This window comes from Carassius auratus, chromosome 14, assembly GCF_003368295.1.
Source record: "Carassius auratus strain Wakin chromosome 14, ASM336829v1, whole genome shotgun sequence".
NCBI classification, from domain to species: Eukaryota; Metazoa; Chordata; class Actinopteri; order Cypriniformes; family Cyprinidae; genus Carassius; species Carassius auratus.
Genome location: NC_039256.1, coordinates 1,822,740 through 1,836,668, shown reverse-complemented (window position 1 = coordinate 1,836,668; position 13,929 = coordinate 1,822,740). Strand labels below are relative to the sequence as shown.

At 41.9% G+C, this 13,929-nt stretch overlaps 1 protein-coding gene across 2 annotated transcripts in view; it reads right to left on the bottom strand.

The window, feature by feature from the left end:
- Positions 1–1,409: 1,409 nt before the first annotated feature.
- The window catches only part of LOC113113397 (transcriptional regulator ATRX-like), a 33,530-nt gene continuing 21,010 nt past the window's right edge, over positions 1,410–13,929 (bottom strand). For both annotated transcript variants that reach the window (XM_026279565.1, XM_026279566.1), the window contains exons 31-35: positions 8,067–8,216; positions 6,110–6,229; positions 5,811–5,906; positions 3,511–3,639; positions 1,410–2,677 (exon numbers count right to left, since the gene is read on the bottom strand). In XM_026279565.1, the coding sequence (XP_026135350.1) occupies positions 2,453–2,677; positions 3,511–3,639; positions 5,811–5,906; positions 6,110–6,229; positions 8,067–8,216 (720 nt within the window). In that variant the 3' untranslated portion in view covers positions 1,410–2,452. The remainder of the gene's footprint in view (positions 2,678–3,510; positions 3,640–5,810; positions 5,907–6,109; positions 6,230–8,066; positions 8,217–13,929) is intronic.

Here is a 13,929-nt window from a genome sequence, read left to right as displayed (position 1 = left end):
AAAAAGACAGCTCTTGGCTCGGGGAACCTGTGAGAAAGTTCTCCCCAAGCAGTCTGTAGAGGCATAAATCAACGCCCTACAGAAAGCGAAACAATATGAGAGGACATGTAACACTTGTGGGTGTCAAACCTGTTGAAAAGTCTGCAGCGCAGCAACATTAATTACCTCTACAACATGCGTAGAGCTATTATTAATGAGGTTTTTCGTGAACCTGATGCATTGAAAATCACATCAACACAAAACTCCCTTGGCGATCGAATGGAGATTTGGACCAGCACTGATGTTGCCCTGAATGGACTCTATAGGGTTTCAGTCAACTTGCATCATCAGAAGTGAACAGAACAATCCAGATTTACAAACATTCACAGCCCCACCCACCACCGATGCCTGACACCACGCTTGGCTCGTCCCTGCTCAGATGACCATCAGTTAGCTTTGCAGCCAGCACGCTCCAACACTTTCAGATACGAAGTGTACAGTGCATGTTCATGTGAACGGAAGCAGGTTTGAACATCGGAGGATAGATGGGGCAACAGCTGCCCGGTGCTGCAAAGCTAGAGAGCTAATCTGGACATACCAAGGATGGGATCGACATTTCAACATCTGCAATTGTAGTAATGTTTCACTTTTGGCAGCTTTCTGCAAGCTGTGAATGCAAGCCCCCCTCGGGAGGGAGACGTGGGCTTGAGGGGGCGAGTGGAAAAGAGGGGGAGAAAAACCCTGGCAGCTAAAGAAATGAAAATAATAGCAAGCAGTAGAAACGACATGGCAGATGAAAGACTGAAGGGGAAGAATGGGGTGTAAGGGAGGACGCAGATCCTCAGAGCGGTCTAGAGAAAACGCATCTGAAATTTGGTATTGTCATCATAGATTTCACATATACGCTCCTTCATTCATTTCAATTTACTAAGAAAAAAAAAAAAGAGTAGATGTTTAAGTAGTCACTAGAACTTCCCAGTATCAACTTAAATCCGGGGGACGAGTTTCTCTTGTCTTCTGGTGACCTCATCTGACGGTCTACTGCACTGCTGCATCATGGGAAGGGAGTGGCCCGTTTTAACACGCATAAGAAACAACTAGCCAGTATGAATCGCTCCCAAAAGTACTAGTAAAACCAATGTCTAGAGTTCAAGGTTGCCAACATACAGTAGGTTCTGGGGAGTACTCGAGCAATATGCCTTCTTACTCGTAAGAACATGAGTTCTCATATAGCATTCATACTTGAAGGATCACCCAAAAACACGGTTTATTTAAGAACCCAGTTGCTACTATAAGCAATGCGACTTTGCAGGACTCTAGATGATTCGCAAAATTGGATGAAGTATTTTTGAGCATTTAGGACATGGATTTGTGCATATCATATTTGCCAGTAGTAATTGAAATTGCCCAAAAAACAAACAAACAAAATCTGCATGTAACTCATCCTTTTGGTCTCTTTATTTAAATGTGATATTAAATACAAAGTAGCAGATCATATTAATGGCAGAAGTTGTCGGTGTATATGCCAACATTAGAACCTTTCCAGGAGGGGAACATTTCTCCACATTTCGGAATGACACCCTGTGGATTTCAAAGGACTTCTGTTTGCCAATGAAAAACCTCTAGTTTAGCATCCGAAGTGGAGATGTGCCCAAGAAGAGAATACAGGCTGAGCACTAACCTGATAAGGAAAGTGTGGGCATTATTATATCATCAGAACCGGTTTGACGTTCCGTTAAACCACACAAACATGTATCGAACATCCGCCACGCGCCAACTCAGGTGCGATCCCAATGCAAAGTGGGCAAAAGAAACAAAAAAACAAATAATAATAAACAGAAAACTAAATTATGAACAGTACTCACATCAATATGCTAGGCAACACTACAACGAGAAGACTGATGTTACAAAAGTCCGGAGGAATTCGGCAAGCAGTTTTAACACAGACGTTCCCTAGCATGATTAGCAACAACGAGTTTAAATACCTAAAAGTAGATTAGAAAAAGGGCTTTTAAAACTTTAGAAGAGATCTAGCTGCTTGATATAAGGCCATTCGATGTTACATTTAAGGTGTCCGCTGCAGTCTCTCTGGAGCACAGTACCAATGACAATCCACTACTAGAAAGATATTAGCGCAGATAGTATTTACGGGGGCTCTAGAACAGAAACGCTATGGTCCCTCCTCAATCACGCTGTTTTAATCGCAATATACTTATTTATATATGCACAGCCCTTATTTAAGGGGAAAGATACCTGCAATGCCTAAAAGCATTCGGGGAGAATATCTTCTTCAATCTTAAATACGTGAGAGAGGAAAAAAAGAACTTGAACAACATTAAGGCTATATACACAAACTGCACTGCCAAAAACCCCTTTAACAAAGTCCCAGGATCCCCTCTGGTTACCGAGGAGCTCAAGTAGGTGTCCTCGCTGTATCAGTCCTGCTGTGTGTACACCGAGGGGTTGGAGACATCTACAGGCCCTTAGACGGGCCCGGGTTCTTGCCCAGCTGTGAGGAGGGGAGGCCCTGGAGGGCCCCGAGCTGCTGGTACAAGCCCAGCAGATCCATCTGATTCATGGGGGCCGCCAGACCGTTCTGCATGGCCAGCTGGTTGAGCAGCATACCCTGCCTCGCCATGGCCATCTGCTGCTCCTGCACCTTACGGTTGGCGAGCACCTTCTGCACGTACATCATCAGCTGGAAAGGAAAGGGAGATCGGATGTTATTCGTCAAAAAAGTGTGCTGTTCAACTGCTCTCCAACAGAACCGGTGCTTTTGAGCTGAACCGTGATACAGCACAACGTTCCTCCATTACATTTGAGGACATATCTTGACATCCAATATCTTTATGAAATCACAAGCCTAAAATCACATTTGGATAAAGTCACAAATTAATGAAATAATAACCATAAAACATGATAGTGATCATAAATTAGACGTCGACGGACTTTAAAAACCCAATGCAAAGATGATACTGCCATTACTAGTATATTGGATTTAATACTGTTTTTTTTTAAATGCCAGATGGAGTTTATTGTATTATTGTAAAATATGCACACTTACAACCGTCTACAACATATTACAATATAAACACCATGTCATAATTCATCAGCAGTAGATGATAAGCAATCGTTTCCATTGATTGTGAACCGCTCTGAGTTTGCAGAATGTGAAACAGTGCTGCATTTTTCCATTCAACTTGAACAGCCTTTTCAAGTTTAACAACAACATTAGGTCTTATTGCAACAGTTTTTAGTCCCTAGATTTAAGAGCTCTTAAAAGGATAATAAAGACTTGTTATACCATTCAAGATATTAAGCCTTAAATCTGATCAAACGTAGTTTTAGACATTTTAGGACTTTTTAAGAACCTGCTGGGACTCATTAATTCAAACATCACATTGAACTATTTTTGACAAATGGAAAATAAAAGGGGTGCAACAGGGTCCCAGATGTAAACATCCCTATTTGGTTTAAAAAGTTACAGGTAGAAGGTAAGACGTCACAGAACTGGTGAGAGAGCAAACGTACAGTTTGTTGCTTGCCGAGGACATCACGGTAAGCAGCTTCTCTGTGTTTGATTTCCATCTCGTAGCTGGCCTGCCTCCCAAGAGCCATGGAGTGAACCTGGGCCTCGGGTAAACTCGGATTCTCCTTCCACTGCCAAAAACAACACACCGGTTACATCCTGTAGACCTCAACAAACAAACACTTACACGATCATCACACACACACACTTTTAGCAGTTGTTCAGAATTTAGTCAAACATCTCAAGCTCAATACTGATGACACAGCAAACCATAGGCAAAAGTGTAGGCTTTGCCCCTAAAACCTCGCGCCACGAGACTAGGATACAGTGGTTTGTATTCATGCTGGTGTTGCAAGTCGTTGTAAAGTCAACAGAGCACATCGGCAAGTCTATAATATTCAGGTCTCCAAACATGACTCATGCTCATCCTTCAGTGTAGGTCTAAACACCTTTTGGTCATTTTATCACCCATCCAGAGTATCATGCATGTCTGGAGCACAAAGCCATGCATCAGATGTTTGAGTGAGGTAAGTAATGTTTGAGTCAAACTGCAACTGCAGAGAAAAGTTTAAGTCTTGTCAGAGAAAGTGGGCTGTGTATCAGTTATTGGTTACGGCGGCTCATAGATGCAACACTGGACCTGGAGCATTAAAGGGTTAGTTCACCCAAAAATCAAAATTATGTCATTAATGACTCCCCTCATGTCGTTCCAAACCGTGAGACCTCATCAAAGTAGTGTGACATCACAGGGTCAGTTAGAGTTTGTTGAAGCATCGAAAATACATTTTGGTCCAAAAATAGCAAAAACGACAACTTTATTCAGCAGTGTCTTCTCTTCCGTGTCTGTGTGCGAGAGAGTTCAAAACAAAGCAGTTTGTGATATCCCGTTTGCGAACGAATCATTCAGTTCACCAAATCGAACTGAATCGTTTTAAACGGTTCGCATCTCTAATACGCATTAATCCACAAATGACTTAAGATGTTAACTTTTTTAATGCTACACTCCCTCTGAGTTCAAACAAACCAATATCCCGGAGTAATTCATTTACTCAAACAGTACACTGACTGAACTGCTGTGAAGATGAACACCGAGCCGAGCCAGATAACGAACAATAGACTGATTCGTTCACGAGTGAAGAACCGGTTGCTTCGGTGTTCGGATCACCAGTAGTTCTTTCGGACAGTTCGATTCAATAAACCGATTGAAGAAAACGGTTCTTCGGTTCTTCTGAGCTCAACGTAATGACATCATTTGCGATGATTGCCCTTGATTCAAGCCTTCGGTTTACCCGCGCTCATAACACTAGCACAGAATCAGTTCAGAATCAATCACCAAAAGAATCAGTTCAGTTCAGACGCTCTGTGTGTCGGTCTGCTTCACGCTGAATCACACATGTGCAGTATCATCAGCTCCTCGGCTCTCGAACCGGATATCATACTGTTTTGAAATCTCACAGCAGACCGGAAGAGAAGACAATGCTGAATACAGTCGTAGATTTTGCTATTTTTTTAACCAAAATGTATTTTTGATGCTTCAAAATGGACTACTTTTATGATGTTTTTCTACCTTTCTGGACATGGACAGCAGACCGTACACAGCTTCAATGGAGGGACTGAGAGCTCTCGGACTACATCTAAAATATCTTAATATTTTCCTGTGTTCCGAAGACGAACTGAGGTCTTACGGGTTTTGAACGACATGAGTTATTAATTACATAATTTAGATTATTGGGTGAACTTACCCCTTAAGGCACTGATATACTTCAAAATCAAAATAATTTTGAACAAAATCAGGCCAAAATCAAGTTCAGTTGGAGTTTCCGGAAGTGTTCGCTCCAGCCGTTGAATCTTTTCTTTTAACAGTTGGTCAATGGTAAATACGTAACAGGTAGATGTGGCCTTCTTTGACTGGAGAACTGCTTCATAGCATTAACTCAAGCTGAAACTCTAACTGAAAGAAACACAGACACTCTTTTTTTCTCATGTTTAATACTGTAAAGCTGCTTGCTTTATAGCAACCTGTTGCATAAACATGACCTGACCTGACTGGAGTGCTGAACTGCAAAGCTGTGCAAACACATCTCTATGATCAGATGCTTTTTTAAACTGCTGTTGATTACAGCGAGGAAAGCACACAACACACATGCATGCATCTCAACCTGGTGGTTTCCAGATGTTCACAAACAGTAACTGGCATTTCAAACTTTTTTACCCCTTTGCAAAGAACTAAAAGCAACTGTGCTTTGAGTATGTGCATCCTTTCCAACGAAAGCCTCACTGTAGGGAATCTCCCATCACTCACCACTTGTGCGACGATGTCCTCCAGTGGTTCCCTGGGCACTAACTTCAGAGCGTTAGTGGCTTCTATCACTTTCTGCCTGCCCTGGTTAATCAAATCCTTGAACACAGACAGAAAGAATACAGTGTGAGAAGAAACACTGAAAATGCTAGACAAGATGGTTTGATATTTTCACAGAAATAACTAGCATTCGTAACCGGCAGCTGGCAGAGCACAAGCCAAATGTCGGTGCTTGAGAACGCATGTTCACGCAATTAGCTGCTGAAAGAATGTGAAAAGAGCATGTGGAGCTCATTACTTACCTCCAACTGTTGGTTGCTCATGGAGGCTAAGGCAGCCACGTTGAAAGGGAAGTAAGAGTTTGGTCCTGCTCCCACGCCCATTTGAGAATAAGACGGCTGGTTGATACGCATGGACAGACCCTAAAACAATAGAAAAGCGGGTCCATCAGTCGAAAAGAAACAGAGAAGCTTCATTTTACGAGATGAGGTCACAGAGAAAAATCACAACTGTAAATAATCTTCAATTCAGGTTTGGTCTGACAGATGAGTCAGCCTTCCATCACACTAGCACTTGCTGCAGGGTAATCTAACCATTGCTTTTTCTTCATTTTCCACTCCATTTGCGACTTTGACATGATTTGTCTGCGAACTGGCAAAGACGCACGCCGACCGATAATTCCCAGCCAACGGATCGCTGGAGGATCCAAAAAATCCTGATGTGCACCCATGTGAACCTCTGTTAGGGTCCTGCCCAAGCTGTGTTTGTGTTACAGCTCTAAACAGAACTGAAGGTCAGCGGGACGGCTGTGTTTGTGAGTAAATGAGCTACCGAGGCAGTCCTCTAACTGGTGCACGCAGCTCGTAAACACACTCCACAGCTGAGCGTCCGGTGTTCAGACCAGGAACGAGCAGGTGTGCGGCAGAGATGCCGGCCTGGATCCCAGACGCTCATTTAATCTGGTTTCACAATGTGATGCTCACAGTAAGACAGCTTTCAACTGACTCAGAACTCGATAGGGTTCTCTAATCACTGCAAGTGACTGCTTACAATCCACTTTAAGGGCTCTGGCAGAGTTAATGATTTTAAGGCAAATCACATTATACAAATCTCTGCATACACAAATGACTGAAGCCAGATGATCAAAAGCAGGTGAATTCTTTTCGTTGCATATAAAAGCTACGGCCAAGTGATCCGCTGATGAAATTACTTTGATTTAAGCATAATATTTAAAACGTCTTGCCAAAAAATAACATGTAATTTAGGAGGTGGATTACATGTGGTGCAGAATCTGTGCCAATGTGGTATGAATTACACACACACACACACAATCCACAGACCGTCTGCACTGTCTCAATGCTCCCAGCAGGGATAACCAACTCCTGCCTCCAAACACAGCTCCTGCATTGGGCACACTACAGTTACAGTGATATTTTCCATGCACCATGTAGCGCAATACGAGCAATGTTCACTTCGGTAATTTTTACTGCTGGAGTATTCAAGGAAAGCTTTCTATAATTGTAGGTCTATTTGCAGATGGACATTCTTTGCAATTTCATTGCTTCTCACTTTTTTTCCAGCAAAAGTTGAAAGTTTAAGTAATTCAACCTCATTATAGATGGATTCATTTTTGAAGCAGCGTTTAGGGTGACTACAGAATTGTTTCGAAGGGAATCCGTGTAGATATTGTTGTGATTGCCTAATGAATAATTAGTGGATCTGACCGGAGAGAAGGCACTTATAATTAATAATAATATAATTCAACTGCAGAGTCAGAGTCACTCGTCTCCCAAAATAACTCCACTAATGAGCCCCAAGGGTGAGGAGTCTCTAATCTCAAGTCAATGAGGATTGGTGTGCTTCAGTGGGTCTAAGAGGAACAACTACCGCCCAAAGAACCCTCGTCAAGCAACAAACCTTTTTGGTAGTTCCCACTGGTTTTATGCAGCCCTGAATAAAGCTTTCTGTTTCAAGGAGTTTAATGCGAGTACATATGCACACAGTAAGACCTCTCTCATGTCGTTTCTAAAAGTGTGGGTTAATGTCTTGTGATGCTTTTACACTACATTATTATTCGTGAGGTGTGGTCCATCGCTGAAGAAATGATCGTCAGTAATGAAAGATTTTAAAAAAAAAACATGCACCTGAAGTATGGATGAAATCTAAGATTATATTTACAAACTGATATAATGGTATTACACAATATATACATTTTTTTATCATTCCATGTATATAATAGTAAAGGGCTTGGCTACACACCTTCTTTTCGGCCTCGTATTCGGCCCAGGCTGCTTTACGATCTTCCTCACTCAGTGCCTCTTCCTCCTTGTGGTCCAGCAAAGAGTCGTGCTCGTGGTAGCAGACGATATGATCTTTGTAACTGTGAAGGAGTTCTGCCAGGAAAGGATCCTGAGATGGGAGAAAGTGCCAGAGAAAGATGGGTCAGCATCCCACATGAGCGCGCACACACACACACACACACACACACACACACACACTCCTCTAATAATCACCATAACCAGCATAATTATTGAGCTCTGGATTAGTTCAACTACTAATCACGAATACAAAGGAGTCACATAATACATTTTATCATTTCATTTAATGTTTTCTGAATGCATGTAATTTTTAATTTATGTTAAAACTGGATTTCCCATTGAAAATGTCAGACTTCTCTCTGGTGACGTACAGGGCTGAAACGATTAGTTGACATTATCGACAATGTCGACAATAAAAAAAAATAGTCTACAAATATTTTTGTTGTCGAGTAGTTGTTTGATTTAATTTGACCTAATTTAGAGCCTGCAATAATGCGGTTTGACCAGTGTGGCGCAAGTCTGTAGTTCAGCTCTCCTCGATGCAATTCAAGAGAAGAAGAGAGACAGCAATCAGCGCTGCTTCAGAGAAACGCACCCGAGCTGAATTGAATGCGATTTTCATGTGCATCTCATCAGAAAAGACGCTCCTGTAATTAGAAGTATATCCCCAGCACGTGCATTCAGATCAGGGTTGCCAGGTTTTCACAACAAATCCTGCCCAATTGCTTCTTAAAACTAGTCCAAAACTAGCCCAATCGCGTTTCCGGGAGGTTCCCCGATAAAAATTGCTTCCCTGCGTTAAAATATACATTTTTTGGAAGGGTTGCCTTGCTAAAATTCACATATCACGTTATTTGTATTGGGGTTGCTTCAAACCGCATGAAAAACAACAGACTTGGCAACACTGGTTCAGGTGGAGTGGCAGTGTCTACCGACAACTAACACAAAATCGCTTTCAAAATCGACAAAGAATCGCCACCGATTTTACCATCGATTTTGTGTAGATTGTCAATGAATTACAGCTCTGTGTAGTAAATGCCAACCAGTGTTGCCAGGTCTGTAGTTGTTTTTCATGTTCGCAGGTCGAAGCGACCCCAATACAAATAATGTGATATTTAGTCCCTAAAATGCAAATTTTTATATTATATATATATATATATATATATATATATATATATATATATATATATATATATATATATATATCTCGATTTTAACCAAATATGTACACTATTAATTTTAAAAGACTTAAACACTAAAAAAAATATAGATGTAACGAAACTCACAAACAAGCAGAAAAATAAATAAAGAATTCCGAAAGTGCAGTATGCCTTGTGAAAGCTAGACAGAAAATACCAACGATTTTACGCGCCTATAAGACCCAGTGACGTCGATGCTGCGTTCACACCAAACGCGAATAGAGCGTCTGGCAAGAATGATTTCAATGTTAAGTCAATGTAAAGACGCGTTTACGTGCGTCTAAATGTCTTGCGGCACGGTAGACGCGAATTCGCCTCTTCCGCGCACCTAGTTACAGGAGATTCTGAGTTATGAAAAGGACCATTGCAAGCTGACAGCGACCAACTTTTGTGGTGGAAAATTGGCAGTAAAAACCCCACCTTGCGCAGCTGTACCTGAGTGTCCCTGGGACATCAGTGCGGTCGGAGCGCGTCTTCTCAACAGCTGGACATATAGTGAATAAAAAACGCTCTGCTCTGGACCCTAAAAATGTTGATCGACTTGTTTACCTGTCCAATAAATTGGTAATGGCCCTAGCCTTTTTGCGCATTTCTGAAGTGATTAGACTCTTATTTATTTGTTATCTATAACAGTATTTTAACAAATTGCAAGAGCTGAATAACCAATCAAATTCTATCGATTAATCAGTGAAATAATTGACGATTAGTCTATTAATCGTTCTAATAACCGTTAGATTAATCGATTATCAAAATAATCGTTTGTTGCAGCCCTAGCGACATATGTAGGACTTCTCCAATCATGTAGCCTGATTAAGCTTGCCCCTGAAAGCTGGGCATCTGTTACACTTGAATGTACGGCACAATAGAGACGAAAAGATGTCTCACTACCTCCATTTCGCTGTGACTTTAAAATAATTTACTTTTTCATCTTAACTAAGACTCTGATCAACTAATACGGGTCACTGATGTGTGCACATGGACAGTCACGTGGATGTATTCATGCACTGGATGTCAAAGTTACAGGTTCAGAATGTGTTTAGTTTCAAGAAATGGCGTTTCTGGAATAGGGTCTAGTTTTAGAGCTCTAAAAGTTATAGTGTGTTTTCATAATACAAGCTCTTTTATCTCATAATGAATAAATAAAACCGTCAATTAGCAGTTAGGTTGTGATGCAGAGCTAAAAATAAAAACAGAGTCCAAGTGTTCACAAGAGGACATATTTAAAATAACTTTCATGCAACTCTAGTATCCATGACTACACTGTTATTGAAAACAACACCTGAGCGGAGCACGATTCACATCCAGGCCTCGTACAAACATGGTTTAAAATTACTCTACAGCTATTGTTTGCTTTTCTTTGTCTCGCCTGCAACTTTACATTAAAAAGGTCAAGATCTAGAAATATCTGCTGGATCCCAACCATATGAACATAAATGAGTGAGTTATGTCATCACCCGATTTAGCAGCAACAACAAACAAAATAAAGAAAAAACAAAATTAATCATAATCATCATAACGTCCAAAAAGAAAAGCCTCACGATTCTAAATGTAGGACTTCTTACTAAATTGCTACAGAAAAGGTTTAGATAAACAGAATCGGATGTACAAAGAGAGCAAACCTCAATCGTCCTCCAAATGATTAACCAGATATTGGTTTATTTCAAGAAATAAAGATAATGGCAGTAAGACCGGTACCAAAAACAGAGCCATGCCTTCTGCATTACAGCAGAGTGTACCGGAGAGCGCAGCTACAGATCAGTCCACATCAAGGCTTTTCAGTAAGTGCCTCTGAAAGCTGGAAAATAAAAACACGTGGCGAAAGCAAGCACAATCACGCCAGGCCTGGCCTATACCCTCCACAATCCCGACTGGATGAGTGATGGTAATTTCTGGCTAAATTAAAACATGGCTGGATGCTGCCATGTGAGGAACCCCTTCTGCATCACAACCGTGAAAAAGACTGCATGGAATAGATGATCTCTTATTAAAAGCGTGCCGAAGATGAGGGGGAACTGAAGTGTGAGCTGCTTGTCTGGAGCAAAAGACACCTCCACGATGAAGAGGTTGTTTGAGCACATTTCAAACACTCACCATCATGAGAAGGCCGACCTGAGCTTATTTGAACATTGGCCAATTTTGAGCCGGGTAAATGGGTCACAGAGCCGCTGGGTCAAATGACAGTGAAGCCGTCCAGGGGAGCAGGGAATGCTGGGATTCCTGATTAATCTCCAGGCTGGAGCTCTGCGGGTGGTCTCGTCTGTCTCAGTAACCTGCCCTACATGTGCATCTCGACCGAGGGCACTAATGACGGTAACTAGAACTCCGGCATTGTCATACTGTGAGCTAACCCCACGCATGATGACGGGATTAGGAAAAGGATATCGTTTTACTTCATGCATGGATATGGAATAGGCTGGGTGGGGGGAATGGGGGAAATCAGAAGACTGCAGATTTTTTTTCTTCTTTCTTTTCTCAGGAAAATGGGGAGTGGGGATCCCACAGGAAGTCAAACGTTGGGGGGGGGGGTGCATTTTGCTTTTGATCAAAGCATGGAGGTGCATGAGCCAGACTGCTGCAAGGATAAATACTGCCCCAGGTGGGGAACAGTCTATCTGCCCATGTCTGAAGACAACGCTCTTTCTCATCTACAAATATCACAACTATAGAAATCGTAAACAAATTACACTGAGCAAATGTTAGAAGGTGCACCAATCATTGAAATCAGACATTCCCAGAGCACATCAATATTACTGTCAGAATTAGTCGTTTTTAGGCAGTTTACAGAATTGTTCAAGAAAACAGACCTTTTGTAGAGCCACTTAAAGCAATGTTGAGAATGCAACATGAACCACTCAAATGGTGCACAATAAGGCAAACTTTGACTGTCTGTACAGGTAATCTTTTATGGCCAGACATAGTTTTTTTTTTGGCAAAATAATTTTTTGCCTTAACAGTGGGACTCTTAAAACATTATTTACTGCTCAATCTCTCTCTGCAAGACATTTTTAAACCACCTTGAATAGCTATCAGTTAAAAGCTGACAACAGTAAGCATTCTTCTTGTAAGTTTTCCTAAATTAAAATGCTGAAACAGTGACACACTTCATTCGGGACTTGGCAAACAAAGCCAATTTACTTGAGACACAGTCCCAGGTGAACTTTGCTGGTGTGAAAAATGCAATCCGTTTCAAAAGCTACAAGGTCTTTTTTTCTTGCCATTTGTCGTCCTTCTAAATCTATTTCAGCACAACAGCCTCTTAAGGTTTCTGCTCACGCCAACTCATATTACATGCAATCCATGTTCACAAATGACTTTATTTCACTTATTACCATGGCCATAAACATCTGCCGTGTCCTCTTTAGAAGATATGGTGTGAGGAATGGGAAAATGGAAGCGTGACAAACTGCATCCATAAAAAGAAGCAAAAAAAGATACAGGAGCTTCAGAAAAGTGTGGAAGGATTTGTGTTTTCTTCAGATGTCTAAAAAGGGGCATGTTGGTGAACAAAAATCTTATCTACCACTTTAAAATGAAGAGCCTAATGCTTGCCTCGGATTTCACAAGACATTATGTTTGACATGCAGGTGCATAAACTAAAGAAACCATGGGGTCCGGGGCAAGAGACTCAAGGAATGTGAAGGATTGAGATATTTGTAATACCTAACCTTAGCCAGGCAAAACGTGCTCTACAGCTGCACGCAAATTATACACATAACCTCAGTGCCCTGATATAAACAGTCTGTGTCTGCAGAGCTCTTGATGTCTGGCACAGGGCTGGATGTCAGGTGTCCCTCAGGCCTGCTTTAACTTTCATTTAATCTTTTCTACCATTTACTAAAAGGAATACGTTAGGATGAGAACTTCTACAGCACACTGCAGGTCACACCTTCAGCGCTTTCAATTAAGTTAGGGCAAATATCTAAAAATGGTGGGTTGAAGGTACCCACTCATTTAAGGAACATCTGGGGGACTTATTAAGACCAGCTCTTGCACCTAATTATCCCCTTAAGTCTGTTCCTTTGCTCAGCGAGACGCAGTTGGCGGGGGAGCCTCAGCGAAACCAAATTACCACTTTCCCACCAATGGACCACAGTCAGGAAGTGTTCACACCGACCCGACCGTGTCACTCATGTCTACCACGGGTCTCAGCTCTATAATGGGCCTCCAAAGAGCCCCAGGCAAGGCCAGACCCCAAGCTGGGTGGCTCTCGTGTCTGGGCCACACCACTCTTCTTTATCATTAGAGTGGAAGTCCACTAGCTTCTCCAATTAGTTTCTCTGAAAAGCACAAGAACACCCTAAAAGGGGCTTGGAATAATGACTGTTCATCAGGTCGGGGGAGGTTTACAGTGTTCCTCTGAAAACTTCAGAGACGAAGCAGTGAATCAGCGTAACAGATGGCCTTCGTGATGGCATGATGTTTGGGTGAGCTGCAGCGGCACACAGGTTGAGAAGCAGGATGTGTGCTTCAGACTGAGAGGGGGCAGGGAAGTCTTCCCAGAAACACCAGGGAAAGAATCAGGGGGACTGGTGGGAATAGCTGCTATCGCCAGATCAGAGTAAGTTAGCAGTGTACTATTACAAAGCAAATCCCTTATACCCAATA